The sequence below is a fragment of the Sciurus carolinensis genome, chromosome 3, assembly GCF_902686445.1.
Source record: "Sciurus carolinensis chromosome 3, mSciCar1.2, whole genome shotgun sequence".
NCBI lineage: Eukaryota > Metazoa > Chordata > Mammalia > Rodentia > Sciuridae > Sciurus > Sciurus carolinensis.
The window spans coordinates 5,424,271-5,442,114 of NC_062215.1; the positions used below are offsets into that span (position 1 = coordinate 5,424,271).

Below are 17,844 nucleotides of genomic sequence, written 5' to 3' on the forward strand. Positions count from 1 at the left end.
TTCTCTTCCTCCTTGCGTTAGCTTGATGCAAACAAGCTTAGTGCCTGCCCATCCGGACTTTCTTAAATCCTGATAGGGACCAATGCAGTTCATTTGCATTGACTTTCTATTGTGGAGCTTTGGAACCAAGGGAAGGATCCAAACATAGCTCCATTTTATCCAATCAGAAGAGCCGCTTAGTGCTCTGCTCTGATTCGTCCATTCCTCTTTGCATCCATCCAATCAAGAGGCAACTTTAACAGCCAATCAGCGGCCTAAACATCCGCCAATCAGGGAACAGGGCCGAAGCACGGCCTTTGTGTCGGGGGATGTCAGCGCGTCGGCGAAAGCGCCCGCCAATAGAAAAAGTCGTTGGTGTATGCAAATAAGGGTCCTATGACGCAGAGACGCAGCGTGAAGCGTGGGTATAAAAGCAGAGTCGTCGGGGGGGTTTCGAGCGCAGAGCGGTTTGGTGGTTCGTTGGAGTAGTATCGTTCTTTTGCTCCGCGGCTGCGGGTCTTCACTGGGCAGCAGCTCGGCGCGGCGGTCGGAGAAGCGGCCTAAGACTTCGGCGTTGGGTAAGTGTCCGCGGGGTTATTGGTGACTGTCGACCCCGCCAGCCGTTGATGCTGTGGGCCGCGACCGTTTGGAGCCGATTGCCGGGTGACGGGGGCTGCTCGGGCGCCTATTTCTTTGGGTTTCGTTCCGGAACCGTGTTTCCGCCTCATTCCCGGTGGTGATTCAGAGGTCCGGAGGCCGGGTTCCGGGCAGCCGGGCCTCCGCCCGCGGCGGGCGGGAAGTGACTCCTCCCCACGCCCCCCCTCCCTGGGGAAGCCGCCGCCGCTCGCAGCCTGAGTCATTAGGGGAGGGGGAGGAGGCGGCGGCCCTCGGCCATCTGCCGACGCGAGGTGGGGCGGAGAGGCGGGAGGGCAAGCGGAGGGCCCGGCGCGCGGGAGCCCTCGGCACACACCACGTCCCGGGGGATCAGGCGGGAGGACCTCGCGGCCTTATGTCCGTTCCGTTTCGTAGGTAAGAGAAAATGGCCCGAACCAAGCAGACCGCTCGTAAGTCCACTGGTGGGAAAGCCCCCCGCAAACAGCTGGCCACCAAGGCTGCCAGGAAAAGCGCTCCCTCTACCGGCGGGGTGAAGAAACCTCATCGTTACAGGTAGGCAGCAGCCGGGGAACAATGACCTGGCGGCGGGCGGCTGTGCTCGGCAGTGCGCCGAGCCTCCGCCGTGTCCTTTTACACGCTTCCTCTTGTTTCAGGCCCGGGACTGTGGCGCTTCGAGAGATTCGTCGTTACCAGAATCGACCGAGCTTCTCATCCGGAAGTTGCCTTTCCAGAGGTTGGTGAGAGAGATCGCCCAGGATTTCAAAACCGACTTGAGGTTTCAGAGTGCAGCCATTGGTGCCCTGCAGGTAAGGGACAGGCTTTGTAGTACGGGGGAGGACTGCGTGGCTTCTCCTGGAAGGAAGTTAATAGTGTGGCTCTTGTCCTCAACAGGAGGCTAGTGAAGCGTACCTGGTGGGTTATTTGAAGATACTAATCTGTGTGCCATCCACGCTAAGAGAGTCACCATCATGCCCAAAGACATCCAGTTGGCTCGCCGGATACGGGGAGAGAGAGCTTAAGTGAAGGCAGTTTTTATGGCGTTTTGTAGTAAATTCTGTAAAATACTTTGGTTTAATTTGTGACTTTTTTGTAAGAAATTGTTTATAATATGTTGCATTTGTACTTAAGTCATTCCATCTTTCACTCAGGATGAATGCGAAAAGTGACTGTTCACAGACCTCAGTGATGTGAGCACTGTTGCTCAGGAGTGACAAGTTGCTAATATGCAGAAGGGATGGGTGATATTTCTTGCTTCTCATGATGCATGTTTCTGTATGTTAATGACTTGTTGGGTAGCTATTAAGGTACTAGAATTGATAAATGTGTACAGGGTCCTTTTGCAATAAAACTGGTTATGACTTGATCCAAGTGTTTAACAATTGGGGCTGTTAAGTCTGACCATACATCACTGTGATAGAATGCGGGCTTTTTCAAGGGTGAAGATCCAAGTCTTAACCACAGTGTAACTTACAGTTTCCTTAAAAAAAAAAAAAAAAAGAAAAAGAAAAAAAAGTAAACCTGGCAGCTATAGAATACACTATGTGCATTTATAATAGCTATTTTATATATTGTAGTGTCAACATTTTTAAATTAAATGTTTTACATTCACAAGTGGTGGGGAGTCTTGTCATTAAGGTGTGTAATTTAGAGTCCAGTTGGTTTTCTCTTAACTAGAGACTGCACTTGTTTTCATAGTAGTAAAATGCTATGTGTAATATACCTTGCATAAGTCCTCATTCTACCACATGTTAACTAACCCTCTAGCTGATAATGCAAACACTAACTGGGGGATTTTATTTATAAGGGCTCTAGAATAAAAATAACAAGTTATTCACACCAGCATCATCTGTTAACTAATATTCTATCTAGTTTAGCTTTTCCTTGTGTTGTGGTTGGTCTCAAATCTAGGTTTTCTTCTAAGAGGAAACACTATCAAGGGTTGGTTCTTTTCCTTGTGGAGTTTAGTGTAAACTTGCTGTGGGGGAGGAGCAGGCAGCTCCAGGCTCATTTGGACCTCTGCAAATTTAAGATGGTGTTGGTTGGGATAGATTACATCTGGTTATTTACTGTCCTGGGAAAATCCCTTTTACAGAGATGGCCTTCCAAGTGGTTTTAAATTTATCCTTTATTGAGGTTTTTAGGTCAATTATGTATGTTGACTAAATTTACAAATAAACTTGTTTATCCAACTAAGTGTCAAAAACCTAAATTGAATGCTATGATGAAACCTTAATATATCCATTATTTAAGTTCTACCCATTTTAGCAGTTTGAGCTTTATTTTAGCTCTTGCTTGGTAGATAAACCATTTTTTAACAAAGCATGTAAAACTGCCTTTAGATCTGTAAAAATGCCATGATGCAGCTCAGTGGTACAGTACTTGCCTAGCACGTAGGAAGGCCCTGGTTTTGATCCCCAGCATCTGTGCAAAAGTCAGAATAACTGCTCTATTTGTACCACGGGCTTATAGCAAAGTATATTAATAGCCTTCCCCTAGCCCCATAATGTTAAGGAACTAAGTAAAATTAAGTTGCTTTTATTAGGGAAGTTCTTGTTAAAAGTTCTAGGGCTTGCATTTGGTGTCTATTCCATGCATCAGCTTTGGAGCAGGCTTAGAAATCTTCATTTTAAACAGAAGTTACAAGGTGTAAAATTGAGCTATGTTTTCAGCATGAAACAAGTTTTGAGCTTGAGCCATGAGGGCTGCTTGCAAGGCTTAATGCATGAATGTCAACAAGACTTGACCACAAGAGCCACTTGTTTAAAGCATTCCAACGAAAGCTAGTAACTGTAGAAGTTCTTGCCCTACCAAAGTTTGGATTAATTTCAGATTCGAAGTGCTTGCAAGAGGTAAGATCTGTATGACTGGTCAAAGGTGGAACCCAATCCAATTGTTCGGGTAGTTTTCTAGAAAGTCCCACCTGAACCAGACAGGCACACTTAACAATTATGAGAATTTCCTTAGTGCTTTTGAACAGGAAAATACTAGCATTTGAATGTGCTCAAAAGTGACAGCAACTAAAAATAATAATGGCTCACAAGGATGGGGGGAGGAGAGTAAGCTTGCTAATGATAATTCAAGTGGGTGATACTATTGAACTGTCTCACCCAGTCTTGCAGCCTCTTGTAGTAGAAGGCTTGGGCAGGCTAACAGGTACTGCTGAAACAGCGCAAGGTGGGCTTCCACACTTGAACACAACCTGGAAGATATTTTTTGGTTCTAGGAAACATGACAGCATGTCCCTGGGTAAGAGTAATGGACCAGAATCTGTAAGGAGGAAAGCAAGGTTGAAGCTGATGGTGTATCCCGTGCCCTTGGTGGATGAGACAATAAAAGTTTTTTTAAGTTTTGAGACTATTCTCATCTTGTTAATGGTTTTCATTTGAATAATTGTTACACGAAACTTGTAACTATCTCTAGAGCATTGCTTTCTGACTGGGAGATAGGGGGAGGGAAGCATACTTGGCAGAACGGAAATGTTACACTTCTTTTGCTCAGGACAGTTCCAATTTATTCCTGTGAAACTGCTGTATAAATGGTGCCTGTGTTTACTGGCTGTCCCAATTTGGTAAATTACATGGTCATTGTACTTATTCACAGCATGGTGATGTGTGATGGGGAGACAATCTTGAGTCCTGTAAGGACAGAAAACCTGGAAAATATGCTTGCCACGTTAATACCCTTGTTTTGTAAGAAACCTCATTTGTCCCTTATATGTACTTGGTGCATGTACAGTTGGTTCTGGGCTGAAGCAAGGGTATTTTACCTAGAAACATGGACGTAGGTGTCCAACAAGAGTAGCTACACACTAGGGGAAAAGAAGAGGGAATCCCCCCTATTTTTTGCACAACAGGGATTGAACCTAGGGCTTTATGCATCCTTGGTAAGTGCTCCACTGAGCTACATCCCTAGCTATCTTAGCTGGCTCGCTCAGCTTTCCCCAACAGTGGCCTCTGCTACTGACCCCTTGCAAGGATTGTGCTTCCTGCCTGGTGTTGGGCGCTGGAGTCAGCTGTTGGGAAGTAGGCCCTTTCATGGAGCATCATGAGGAATAGGGTGAAACAGTTTGCCATTGGATCAGAGGCTTCTCTTTTAGCTTCTTTAGGGTGGTCCCAGCCTATATTTAGGACCCAAGCCTTGAACCTATAGCCAATCTAGCTCCCCACCAGAGGGACCAGGTGAGTTGTTCACACTGCCACCTCTACAGCTTTTGGCTTATTGGAGATGATGTGGTCTAGTAGGCACGAAATCCTTGAGTCCACACTGCATTCTGTTCCCACTTGTGCTTCACCATCTTGGTGTGGGAGCATTTCAATTACCAAAGAAATCACTGCCAACTTTGAGAGTCAGCCCCTGACTGCCCTTACTTAGGCCCCTTGTAGCACTGCCTCCCCTCACCCCAGTGTTGCTCCTACGTGCCCCTAGCTATCGGTATTCCTCAGGGAGGTGCCCTCAATTCAAGAATGTTGCCAGCCTGGACCTTTCCATCCAGCCTGGCTTGGCTTCTGGCCAGCAATTTTTAGTGTACACAGCCTTCTAGCCACCTTCCCAAGGGCAAGGCCAGAAGAAGGGAGAAAGTCAGGCCCCTGCCTATACTGCCAACCCACATTCTGCAGCACCCTCCACCTGGGGAGAAGACTGAGGGTGTCCTAATAACAAGAAACTTAGGTCAGTTGACTGCTGTTTTGACTTTGTTACCCTTTCATCAGCATGTCTAGGAAATGAGGAAGACATTGAATTTATGAACTGAAGGGCTGTGCTGTTGAGGAGGAGCCAGAGGTTTGTGTCCTCCATTTTGTGGGACATCCTCCCTGTACTGCTGCTAACTGCCCACCAGCCCCTGGAAGTCTCACCCTGATACCACTATTACTCCGAGCAAAGAGCCACTGAACTTCCATGTGATGTATGTACCCCAGCCTATCCTGGTCCTCACCCAAGCACCATGCCCAGTGTCCAGCAGGGGCCAGTCTTGCAGGTCAGACACACCAGGAGCAGCACTTCTTGGCCATCTTCCCTGAGCAAACACCCCACACAGGCATGCATGCACACCCCGTTCCCCTTCCCTGTGGGAGAAGCTAAGAGGTCATGCGGTCACATCCTACTGAGAAAGCAAAAAGTTGGCTTCAGTAAGGTGGTAGCTCCTGGAGAGGCTCAAAGGTCACATGTGATCTGGAAAGAGATGCATAAGAAGGAACATGGGGGTCAGGGTCTGGGACCTTTTCACCAGCAACTGCCAGCTCTCATCTAGGATCCTGCAGTTCCAGGAATACAACAGGATGGAGAGTGGGCAGAAAAGGAGAGGTCCATCTCAGACACAAGAAGATCCTGTGAAGGAGAGGTGCAAATGGGCTGCATGTCTAGGACAGGTAGCCTTTTACTGGGGGGTGTGTGTGAAGGACTGCATGTCCTCATGGAGATGGTCCTTGGTCTCCAATAACACCTACTCCCTTTCTATTGCCTCTGGTGGACACAGCTGAAGGACTTCCTTGTAAGTTCCTCACTGCCTAGCATTGAGCCATCAAGTAGAGATGACAGGATGGGTTTGGGTTCAAGGCCAAGGCATCGTGGGCCCCGCATCCTTATTTAGCTATCAATTAATCTCAGTCCTCCTGCCCACCTTGAGTGACCTGAGGCCTGGGCAGCTGCAGTGCCGGCTGCAGCTTTCTGGCCGGTGCAAGGTGCTGGAAGAGATAAAGCAGCCCTGAGCTGTCAGCTTCATAAGTCTAGACTTGCTCCCTGGCTATCAATGAGGTGGTCATCATCCTACAGGGTAGGAGATTCAGGGACAGTGGGAGCACCAAATAAAGACAAGGCCTGCAGCTGGTTTCTCTGAGAAGGGGCATCTGAGGCCAGGGAGGGTTGAGAAAGTTGAGGGAGGCTCCAAAGGCAGGCACCGAGTCTTACCTGCTCTGGAGTCATGCCTGGTACACAACAGAGGCTCAGCAGTATTTGCTGACCAAACCAAATGGCCCTGGCAGCCCCACTGCAAAGCTGGCCATCTCTGCTCCTGGCATGGGTGGCAAAGAATCAGTCTGATTCCCAAGAGCTTTGGTTACTTGCCTGGTTTCCAAATGGGGTGTGTCCCATGTAAGAGGGGGTCCAGTGGTCTGGGAAAGCAGCTATACTTTCTGTCTGCCACTGAGAAAAGTCTGAGTTTTGGATCCTGGCACTTTTGCAGACAGAGAATGGCAGTCGAGGTTGCAGCAGTCTAGTGTACTTACGGGGGACCTATGATGGTGGCTGAAAGAATGGGCCTAGGGTTAGCAGCATGAGTTCAAGGCTCAGTTCTTTCACTTTTTTTTTCCCCCTGTACTGGGAATTGAATCCAGGGATACTCTTCCCACTGAGCCACATCCCCAGCCCTTTTTATTTTTTATTTTGAGACAGGGAGAGTCTCACTGAGTTTGCTAAGTTGCTGAGGCTGGCCTCGAATTTGCCGTCTTCCTGCCTCAGCTTCCTGAGTGGCTGGGATTACAAATGGGCACCACAACACCTGGCTCAGTTCTTCCTCTTGGGTGAGTTCCTAAACTCATTTGTGCTGCTTTTCTTCATCTATGAAATGGAAATAGTAAAAGTACTTATCCAATATATTTGTAAAGATTTAATAAAACAATCTTTGCAAAACTGAAGATAATGCAAGCTCTAGGGGTGACACTTGACCACAGAAATCCAGGGCACCATTAATCAGAACAGACACTGGTGCGAAGCAACCAGTAATGCCCTATAGGTGCATTCTTGCTAGATCTCAGCCCTGAGGTCTGAGTTGACATGTGCTCAATGTCAGTACTATCTGTGCTGTAGAAGCTGTCATCATTAATATCACAGAAGGGCAAAGGGAGCCCAAATCAGGAAATAGGTTAATCCTCTGGAAACAACAAAAAGAACCTCCTGGACTTTGTGAGATGATGGGTGCAAACATTTTCAGGGAGATCCATTTGGGAGATGTGGACCCCATATCTCACCAGGAAACCTAGGCTGTGCTTGCAATGAAGAAGCTACAGCTATGTCAAACCACAGATCTTCCTTAAATGAAAAAAGACCAAATCCAGCAAGGAATGCCCAAAAGGGTGAGAGTTTGGCTTTGGTTTGGGGGAGAGAAATGACTCACTGAGAAGAGGCATCTTTAAAGAGCCTGTCCTCAATGGGGGGCCTTGGCGACAACATTCCTTGGCAACCTGCAGGCCTGCTTCCTGGCTGGTGAGGATGGTATTCCCAGCCCCAACACTCAACCCTGTGGTGGATGCTACTGGGAATTCGATCAGATTGCCAGAGCCTGATGAGATCAACAGTGCTGGCTGTGCTCATAAATTCTTTGGCCAGCAGAGGACAGACCTTGGGGTGCAGTGTCCCCATTGTAGTGTCACTTCTCCCCCGTCCTGTGACATCTGGCCAGCAAATGGAAAGGAAGATCAGAGGTCAAAGCAGACTTCCTTCTGAACAAATTTCCTGTAACAAGATCCTGTAACAGGATTCAAAAAAGGGAATATGGTTGTGGATGAAGCTCAGTGGTAAAGGCTTGTCTACTAGCATGCTGAGGCCCTGGGTTCATCCCCAGCACCACAAAAAGAAAAAAAGAAAAGCAAACCCATCTCCCAGATAAAAATGTTTCCAAGTCCATCTCAAACACACAGGAGCACTTACCCTTAGGCCAAATCAAGTTTCTCCAAGAAAAACTGAAACAATACAATGAAGATGGGCCCAGTGGGCATGTTTTCAAATACCAAGTAAAAGGGAAGGTGTGGACTTCAAAGCTCTACTTCTCCTCCCTCAGGAATCTCTACTCCTTCATCTAAGCATTTATCTCAGTCACAGGAGGTCAGATTTGTGGTGTCTGCTTCTCAATCAGATGCCAGGAGCCTCAGCTGTTTTATCATTCTGGCCAGTTGCACACGGTGGAGTCCAATAACGCCTGTTGAATTAATGGACAACTGATAATAATAGCAAATATTTATTCCATGCTACTAAGTGCCAGGTGCTAGGCTGGGCCCTCTGTGAAGATTATCTCATTCAGTTCCTTTGACAACAGCCTGTCGGGTGGGGACAGGGTGTGGGGGGATCACTAGTCCAATTACAAAAGAGAAACTGAAGCTCAGAGAGGTCAAATGATTTGCCTAATGTCACACAATAGTAAGTGTAGAGATTTTGGCTCAGGACTGTTAGATGTCAAGGCTGAAGTGGGTAAAGAATGTGCAGAGCTAGGTGCCAGTAATCCTAGCAACTCAGGACACTAAGACAGGAAGATTCCAAGTTCAAGGCCAGCCTCAGCAATTTAGTGAGCCTAAGTAACTTAGTGAGACACTGTCCTCAAAATAAAAAAGGTCTGGAAATGTGGCTCAGTGACACATTGCCCCTGAGTTCAATCCCCAGTACCAAAATAATAATAAGTAGAAAAGGGGTTGCTTCTCCCAACTCTGCTGCAACAGAAATGGTACCTTGTAGGAAAACATAGTTTGTGAGTTTAATTCCACTTCAACCAGGTCCAAGGGCCATTTATGGTTTGTTTTGATTTTACTGTGCCCAAAACTGCTTTCCTGAAGTGTGCCCCAAAGAAGCAGGCTATCAGATGAAATTTGGAATTTGTCTTTTTTTTTTTTTTTTTTTTTTTTTATTGTGGTACTGAGGATCAAACCCAGGACCCCATGCAAACTAGGTAAGTGCTTCACCACTGAGCTACATCCCTATTCCTATTTTTTTTTCCCAAGTGCTAGGAATCAAACTCAGGGTCTCACACATACAAGGAAAAATGCCCTACCACCAAGCTGCATCTCCAGGCCCCATATTCCTATTTTTAAAAGCAGCTTTACTGAGATATAATACACATAATACAATTCACCCTTAATTCATTTTATTTATGTGGTGCTGGGGACTGAATTCAGGGCCTTATACATGCTAAGTATACATTCTATCATTAAGTTACACCCACAGGCCATGCCCATTTTTACTGAGTTGTTTCCAGCTGGGTGTGGTGATGCACACCTGTCATTCCAGCGATTCAAAAGCCTACGTCAGGAAACTCGGTGAGTTTCAGGGGAAGTAGGAAGACTGTCTCAACATAAAAAATAAAAAAGGACTAGGATGTAGTTCAGTGGTAAAATGTCCCTGCGTTCAATCTCCAGTTTTTTTTTTAAATTTAATTTTTACCAACTTATTTATTTTTGTGGGTACTGGGGATTGAACCCAGAAGTCCTGTACCACTGAGCCACATCCCCAACCCTTTGTTAATATTTTGTTTAAAGACAGGGGGTCTTGCTGAGTCACTTAGGGCCTCGATAAGTTGCGTAGAATTTATGATCCTTTTGCCTCAGCCTCCTGAGCAGCTGGGATTAAGGCCGGCGTGAGCTGCTTTTTGAATGCAGTTCTCTACTCTGAGCAAACCACTCAGCAGGCCCCAAGTTATATCTCTGGCCACAGCCCAGTCACAAACCATATCCACGTGGAATGCAAGGTAGGCAGATGTGGACAGGCATCCAGGCAAAGGTTGATACCCTGCATTTGAGACCAGGCTTCAGGGTGAAGAAGCATCTCCTGGGACCCACAGTGTGACTTACCTTAGGCAGTTGGTTGGTACTTCAAGGAGGGGCTGAGCCATTGCCATCCTCCTCAGTTTTCCGTTGCTATGAACTAGGACGGTGGGTCCATCCTAGAAAAGGAGCTTGTAAAAAACGACTTCCTGGTCACTACCAAACTTGCCTGACCGTGTCTCTATACCCATGACTTCTCGTAGCTCCTCCTCCTGAAGTCCTAGGAGATGCCTTTGGGAATCCAGGTCTGCCGAGTGCCTGCTCCACTGCTCTGGCTGTTTTGATGGAGGTTAGTCCACCAACAGTCGCCAGGGTCAGGGAAGGGCAGCTCAGGTCTTTTAGTTGTGCAAAGTGCCACTCAGACCCATACTCATTCAAGTGGTCGCCATTGGTCTTCTCCAAAGTCCAAAGAGAACGACATCATCGGCAGCACAGAATCACACTCGGATTCACGAGTTCCTGGCGTTTGTCGCCTGCACCCGCCAGGTTTGGGAGCGAAGCGCAACAGGTAGACGACTTCAGCCGGGCTCTGCGAGCGGAGGCGGGGCCGACCGGGCCGGGGGCGGGGCGCCGGGCGGGAACGTGCGCACCCGCCGCGCGCGGCCCCGCCCCCAGCATCCTGTGTCGTGGTGCGCTGAGCTGCAGACGAGCGTCATGGCTGCTTCGAGACCGCCCCAGGTCCAGGAGCTGCTGGCCGAGGCTCGGCGAGCCTTCCGGGAGGAGTTCGGAGCCGAGCCTGAGCTGGCCGTGTCGGCCCCGGGCCGCGTCAACCTCATCGGGGAACACACGGACTACAACCAGGGCCTGGTGTTGCCCATGGTGAGGGGCTGCGCGGGGGAGCCCCTGGGTCCGCTGCCCCGCCGCGGAGAAAGGCGGGCGGCGGGGGCTCGCGAATGTGATCTCTCCCGCTGGAATGTGGGGCGGGCAGCGGACTGGGAGAGTCAAGCACGAGGGAGAGACCCTGGGACAGTCCGTTTTCCACGAGCGAAGAGAGCAAGCTGTAGCCGAAGAGGGTGTGCGGACGCCACTTCACCCAAGTCAACTCTTTGGGGGTTACTGGTCCTCGACCTCAGCTGTGGGGAGCGTGTTCCCCTTCAAATGTGGGCCCTTTGTAGCAGTAGAAGGAGGACACTTCCGGCTCCTGGCCTCTGTGAGGCTGCAGCCACAGGCCTGGTCGAATGGAGCCCTCAGCCTCCTGGCCCAGCACATTCCGTTTACAGAGGAGGAAACAAACCCAGAAAGCGATGGGGACTTGCTGAAAGTCTCACAGCAGGTTCTTGGTGCGTGACCTTGAGTGTTACTTTCCAACTCTCAACCTGGGCTCTCAGCCCCACCCTGCAGGTTGAGAAGTGAGTAGTTATAGCGAATCCATCCACATCCATCCTTAGTCATCCCCAAATGGGAAGGCATGGAGCTCCTCTCATCCTGTTTGCTCTTTGAGCTTGCTCTCTCCCTCTTGCCCAACAACTGGGAACCCTTCCTCGGGGCAGAGTCCAGGCTTGCATTCCTGCTGCTGCTGGCTCCACCTCTGAATACCCAGGGGGCAGAGCTCCAAACCCTCAAGGCCAGCTCAGCACTCAGGCCCCTCCTTGAGCCACACCTCATTCCCTTCTAGTTGAGCTGGTTCCCTCTACCTCCCTGTATGTCCCAGGTGGCCGAACCTTGGCTGGAGTCTGTCATTGAAGGGTGTCTCTTGAGGGTATTCCATTAGCTGGTATAAGTTCCACATACTCCTTATCTCTCCTGTCAGGCATTGGAGCTTGTGACTCTGCTGGTAGGCAGCCCCCGAACAGATGGGCTTGTCTCTCTTCTCACCACCTCTAAAGATGCTGATGAGCCCCAGCGACTGCAGTTTCCACTGCCCACAGTCCACCGGTCACTGGAGCCTGGAACTCCCCGATGGGCCAACTATGTCAAGGGAGTGATTCAGCACTACCCAGGTATGGGACAACCTGGGTCTCATTCATGCTGCCACTAGGATTGTCATTTCACAACCACAGTCCCTTAATCTAATACACTGGGGAAAACTTGCAGGGTGGAATATCCTACCGTACCAATGAGAAAACTGATGCCCCAAGAGGTGCCAGAACTTGCCCTGGGTTTCCTTTTCACATGACTAGAGGAGCCAGGAATCAAACCCCAATTTGCTGGCCTCCAGAGCCCTAAATCAGGATAACTTGAAAGATTGCCCCAATAACCTCAGGTGGCCAGAGGATGGAGGGCAGTGGGCCCTTTGACACCAGCAGGTTGGTGGCCTGACAATTGAGACACAGGTACTAAAAGCGGCTACCAGGCTGCCTTCTTTCCTGTGAGGACAATTCCTCTTCCTGTGTCTGTCCTTCTAGCAGTCCATCTTACTATCACCATTCTTTCTACTGCAGCTTCCCCCATCCCTGGCTTCAATGCAGTGGTGGTCAGCTCAGTGCCCTTGGGGGGTGGGCTGTCCAGCTCGGCTTCCTTGGAAGTGGCCACGTACACCTTCCTCCAGCAGCTCTGCCCAGGTACCACCTAGGCCCTAGGCCCAACCCCACCCTCCTTGCCAAGGTCTCTCTGGTCAGAATTCTTCACCTGTTGTGGTTTAGGGAGGGGGAGTGGGGAGTTTCCCCAGAGTGTCATGGGAGCTACTGCTGCTCCCATGTGGCCTCCTCTCGTGCTCCCTCCTGGGCCCCAGCTTCCCTGCCTCACCCTGTGCCACAGACTCGGGGGCAGTAGCTGCCCGGGCCCAGGTGTGTCAGCAGGCCGAGCACAGCTTTGCAGGGGTGCCCTGTGGCATCATGGATCAGCTCATCGCACTGCTGGGGCAGAAGGGCCACGCGCTGCTCATTGACTGCAGGTCAGGGGCTCCCCTTATACCCTCCCACCTCATAATCAGGAGCTCCTAGGTGGAGCATGCCTACCGCCTGGCCTGACAAGCAGATCCATGGCCTTGTCATCTTCCCTAATCTGACTCCACACCAGGTCCCTGGAGACAAGCCTGGTGCCGCTGTCGGACCCCAAGCTGGCCGTGCTCATCACTAATTCCAACGTCCGCCATTCCCTGGGTTCCAGCGAGTATCCCTTGCGACGGCACCAGTGTGAAGAAGTGGCCAAGGCACTGGGCAAGGAGAGCCTTCGGGAGGTGCGACTGGAGGAATTGGAGGGTGAGAACCTCCATTTCTTCCAGAAATGACTGAGCTCCCTACTGCTGTCTTGTGGCCTTTACCTGCTGATCTTCAGGGTCATTTGCCATGCTCTGTTCACTTCCCCCAAAACTCTGCAAGTCTTTGGGCTCCAGCCTCAGTAGGGATGCTTGAAATCACTTTTCTTTGTTCCCCTTCAGTGCTAGGGATTGAACCCAGGGGTGCTCTGTACCCCTTTAAAAAAAATTAGACAGGGTCTTACTAAATTGCTGAGGTTAGCCTTGAACTTGTGATCCTTTTGCCTTAGCCTCCTGTGGGGTTATGGGCGTGTGCCGGCTGAAAACCAGGGCCTCATATGTGCCAGGCAGGTGCTCTACCTTGTGAGTTACACTCCCAGCCCTGCCTGAAATCTTAAGATTGCTTTTTTTTTTTTTTTAATATTTTTAGTTGTAGATGGACACGAGATATTTATTTTATTTGTGTTATGTGCTGGAGAATCAAACTCAGTGCCTCACACATACCAAGATTGCTTTTTTGCATCTTTTTTTTTTTTTTTTTAAAACCAAGGAGTGAACCCAGGGTGCTAATCACTGAGCCACATCTCCAAACCTTTAAAAAAAAAAAAATTAGAGACAGGGTCTTGCTAAGTTGCTTGTTAGGTTGCTGAGACTGGCTTTGAACTCCCGATCCTCCTGCCTCTGCCACCCAAGCTGCTGGGATTATGTGCGTGCACCACCCACCCTGCCCAGCTTTTGTGCCCTCTTGAATGTTGCACTGTGTTCCACTCACCTTGAAGGCCCCAAGAGTCCAGGTGGGAGTTTGGTGCTTAAGCAGCCGTTTATTGAGCACTGCCATTCCAACTCCCTGCAGGAAGTCCTGTGCAGTCTCCTGCAGTCTTCCCTGAACCCTGGGTGATAAAGTGACACAGTTGTCCTGTTTTTCAGTGAGGAGGGAGCTCTTCAGAGCCAGACCTGGGGTAATAAGCCTTGTCCTACCTAGCAGGACCCTCTTTGACAACCCTGGGGCCCTCAGGAGTGGGAGGTGGGACTGCTGACCCCTGTTCCACTCCAGCTGGCAGAGAGCTGGTGAGCAAGGAGGGCTTCCGGCGGGCACGGCACGTGGTGGGTGAGATCCAGCGCACAGCCCAGGCAGCAGCTGCCTTGAGCCGTGGAGACTACAGAGCCTTTGGCCGCCTCATGGTGGAGAGTCATCACTCACTCAGGTGAGGCCCTAGAGCAGCCTGCACCTCTTGGGCACAGGTGGGTTCCAGGCTGACCTCTTCTGTATCATCTGCAGGGATGACTATGAGGTGAGCTGCTCTGAGCTAGATCAACTGGTTGAGGCTGCACTGTCTGTGCCTGGGGTTTATGGCAGTCGCATGACAGGTGGCGGCTTTGGTGGCTGCACAGTGACACTGCTAGAGGCTTCTGCTGCTTCCCGCACCATGCAGCACATTCAGGTTGGTAAGCACCGGAGCCTCGGAGGGCAGGAGAGGTGGATTCCCAGGGCCCCCCATCACTCAGACCTGCCCATCTCTCCCCCAGGAGCAGTACAGTGGTACCGCCACCTTCTACCTCTCCCAGGCTGCTGATGGAGCCAAGGTGTTGTGCTTGTGAGGCAGCCCTGGCACAGCACATGCCAGCATGGGCCGAGGTGGCAGGCCATGCAGCTCTGTGTCTGGCACCACCTTCCTCATTTGGGTGCTTAATAAATATGCCTCTGACTGTGGTACCTTGCCTGCCTCTGGAGGTGGGTGTGTGCTTGGGGATTGGAGGAGGGGGGATTGTCAGAATCACTGCTTTACCTATGCTGGCATTTTTGGGGCTCCTGAGGAACAGACTGGACAGAGCCAAGCAGTAGCAAAATCTTTTTATTTAGTGCAGAACAAAGGCTGGGTCCTTGAACTGGTCCCAGCTCTTTGGTTACAAACAGGTTTGGGCTAAGGTGGGGCAGGGGCAGCCAAAGAGCCTTCTGGGACCTCTGCCCCCTTCATGCTTCCTAGAGGAAACCTGCTCCCTGCTGTGTGGCAAGCAGTGCTGGCTTTGTGGTCAGCATGCCGGTGGGCTGGGCCCCAGGGGTAGGGTCCAAGGATGAAGTAGCTTAGGAAGCGCTGTAGAGAGAAGGCGGGTAGGGGGCCCAGGTTCCAGGACACTAGTGAGGTTGGGGAGTCATGTTTGGAAAAACTGTTGGTCCATCTGGGTGCTGAGGGTCCCACTTGTGGTCAGTGTCCGGCTCACAAACTCCTGGGTCACGTGTCGGGTGAGGGAGCCACTTGTCTCTAGGTGCTGGGACCCCAGGGTCAGCCCATCTGTAGGGGAAGAAGTTTGAAGGCTGCTGCCTGGTCCCTGCCCCTCCACGTTGTCTCTGTGTTCCTGGGACCCAGGATCCCCTGCCTCTTGGTGGTAACTCACCCATTAGGAGGGGCTCAGTGGTGCTGGTGTGGGTGGTGGTGATGCTGCTGTACTCGCCTTGCAGTGGGTGCTGGAAGAGCCCAGAATGGGTGCCCAGCTGTGGGAAGGGACCTGGAAGGGGCAGATTGGCCTGTGAGGGGATGGCAGGAGAAGGCATGACTGGAGAAGAGTTGGGGTGAAGAAGGGATGTCCCACCTCCATCCTGGGACTCGATGGTGATGATGCCCTCACGCTCTGGCCCGAAGCCCTCAGTAGTCCTGGCCTGCACCTTGAACTTGTAGGGCACGTTCTCACTGAGGCCAGGCACGGTCAGGCGGCTCTCAGGGTTGTCTCCATCCACCCGGAATGTGGTGGCTGGCCCTGCATGGGAAGAGGCCTTCAGCCCCTGTAGCCACTACTCCGTGGCCATTCCTGTCCCCAGGGTGGGCAGTACCTCCTCCTTGGGCCATCTCACAGGTCACCAGGTAGCCGAGGATGTCACCATTGGGCCTCCGTGGCCTCTCCCAGCTCAGCTGCAGTGAGTCGGGGCTCAGGGCAGTGAAAACCAATGGGCCTGGGGCACTGGGGGTGCTCAGAGTGAAGGCAGATCCTGGGGGTAGCAGAGAGACAACGTCAGTGGGTGGGTGGGTGGTGGGTATGGTGGCGGCTGCTGGGGGGACCACTCACCTGGCAGGGGGCAGAGTGGGCTCTGTGGATGCACCTGCGATTCAATGGTGATGACACCCTCACGTTCTCGGCCCCAGCCCTCCTGGCTCTGAGCCCGCACACGGAACACATAGGAGTGGTTGGGCAGGAGGTCTTCCACCACCACAGAAGTTTGGCCAGGGTTGGGGATGTTGAGCCTGTGGAGTTCCCCTGGAGGTTGGGTGAAGGCAGAGAGTAGAGCAGCTTTACCCCCACTCTGTCCTGGTCCCCACTTCCCTAGGGTACCTTTAACATCTGGTCAGCATTCACCCGGTGCTGCCTATGGTAGGGGCACAGTGTGATATGGTTGGTTTAGGTTGTGTTCTATACAAGACAGGAGTGGAGCCTGCAGTCCCACCTATGTGCTGGTGAAATCCTACACCCTGGTCAGGGGTCTAGGTCATGCCACTTCCCAGTTCCCACAAAGGTCACTCAGACCAGGGAAGGCCTTGGTCCACGAGGCCTTGTTAGGCAAAACTTAGCATAGGAAATAAGCAGGCGAGGTGCACGGAGATGGATCAGACTTCAGATGAGGCAATGAAGGGGAATGGGAAGAGAGACCCTCAAGAAGACTGGGGTGGGCTTATGCACAAGGCCTTGGGTAGGCTGACCCCACTGGGGTGCGCACAGCACGGGCCCAGGCCTGGAAGGGCTGCACCCCCACAGCAGCAGCAGCAGCCCCGCCTCACCGCCATTCAGCAGCTGGTACTCCACGCTGTAGCCCAACAGCAGGCGCTCACACTGTGGCTCTTGCCAGCTCACTTTCAGAGATGTGGGCCCCAGGGCTGAGAACACCAGGCGGGTGGGCGTATCGGGCACACCTGTTGCAGCTCGAGAATCTGGAGACAGGACATCACAGTCAGGGGAAGGAGCTGGAGTCTGTGCACAGTCACAATTCCATCCCAGCCTCCTCAGCTGGCCAGGCAGCTTGTTCCCCTTGAACAGTGTCCAGGCTGCCCAGCACCTTCCACTGGTCCTTGGAGTAGGTGTAGACCCTGCCTGTGCTGAGAGGGTGAGCCCTCTGAGTCCACCAGCTCCCACCCTGCTCCCTGCTCAGCTGTCTGGGCCCCTCTTCTTGACCTGCCCCAGCCCAGACCCTGGCAAGGCAGAGGCCATGTTAGGCATCAGCACTGATGAGTGTGGGGCAGTGGTTAGCTCCTCTGGGAGGGCAGGGTCCTGTGAATGGAATGAGGCTAAGGCAGTGGGTGGGCACAGGCAGTGGCTGTGATGGATGGCAGATGGAGCAGGACAGCCATAGAGAAAGGATGGCCACCCCACAACTACCTGGGCCCCAGAAGGGTGCTGCTGGCTGCCCAGCCAGGATTATAGAATCTCGTGAGCCCCTGGAGGGAGGGAGCCCCTTCATCTGAGCCCGACTCCAGGACCCCAGGGCCCAGGACAGCGGAAGCCTGCTCCTCCCGTCTTCCCAGATGGGAGGGAGGCCTAGGGTGGGACAAAACAAGAGTGAGAGGGACAGGATGTGGATGGTGGACAGTGGGGCCCGGCAGGTCAGCA

General features: G+C 51.6%; 3 protein-coding genes across 8 annotated transcripts in view; 2 read left to right on the top strand and 1 right to left on the bottom strand.

The window, feature by feature from the left end:
* Positions 1-403: 403 nt before the first annotated feature.
* On the top strand, positions 404-3,951 carry LOC124981336 (histone H3.3A). The gene is given in 6 exon segments (XM_053743370.1): positions 404-557; positions 1,009-1,146; positions 1,248-1,285; positions 1,288-1,400; positions 1,486-1,507; positions 1,510-3,951. Coding segments are annotated over 5 exon segments (405 nt in total). The 5' UTR covers positions 404-557; positions 1,009-1,018; the 3' UTR covers positions 1,614-3,951.
* Positions 3,952-10,719: 6,768 nt separating this feature from the next.
* Positions 10,720-14,962, top strand: Galk1 (galactokinase 1). The gene is made up of 8 exons (XM_047547635.1): positions 10,720-10,934; positions 11,866-12,055; positions 12,497-12,616; positions 12,813-12,948; positions 13,074-13,255; positions 14,306-14,456; positions 14,531-14,693; positions 14,779-14,962. Exons 1-8 carry the CDS (start codon positions 10,770-10,772, stop codon positions 14,848-14,850), a joined length of 1,179 nt encoding a protein of 392 aa, XP_047403591.1. The 5' UTR covers positions 10,720-10,769; the 3' UTR covers positions 14,851-14,962.
* Positions 14,963-15,093: 131 nt separating this feature from the next.
* The window catches only part of Itgb4 (integrin subunit beta 4), a 31,798-nt gene continuing 29,047 nt past the window's right edge, over positions 15,094-17,844 (bottom strand). For 2 of the 6 annotated variants that reach the window (XM_047544839.1, XM_047544842.1), the window contains 7 exons: positions 17,614-17,772; positions 17,019-17,168; positions 16,312-16,500; positions 16,079-16,234; positions 15,841-16,005; positions 15,646-15,756; positions 15,094-15,542 (listed from right to left, as the gene is read on the bottom strand). In XM_047544839.1, coding sequence (XP_047400795.1) covers positions 15,403-15,542; positions 15,646-15,756; positions 15,841-16,005; positions 16,079-16,234; positions 16,312-16,500; positions 17,019-17,168; positions 17,614-17,772 — 1,070 coding nt within the window. In that variant the 3' untranslated portion in view covers positions 15,094-15,402. Of the gene's footprint in view, positions 15,543-15,645; positions 15,757-15,840; positions 16,006-16,078; positions 16,235-16,311; positions 16,501-17,018; positions 17,169-17,610; positions 17,773-17,844 lie in introns of all 6 variants that reach the window. The other 4 variants (XM_047544838.1, XM_047544841.1, XM_047544840.1 and 1 more) reach the window with 2 other exon arrangements.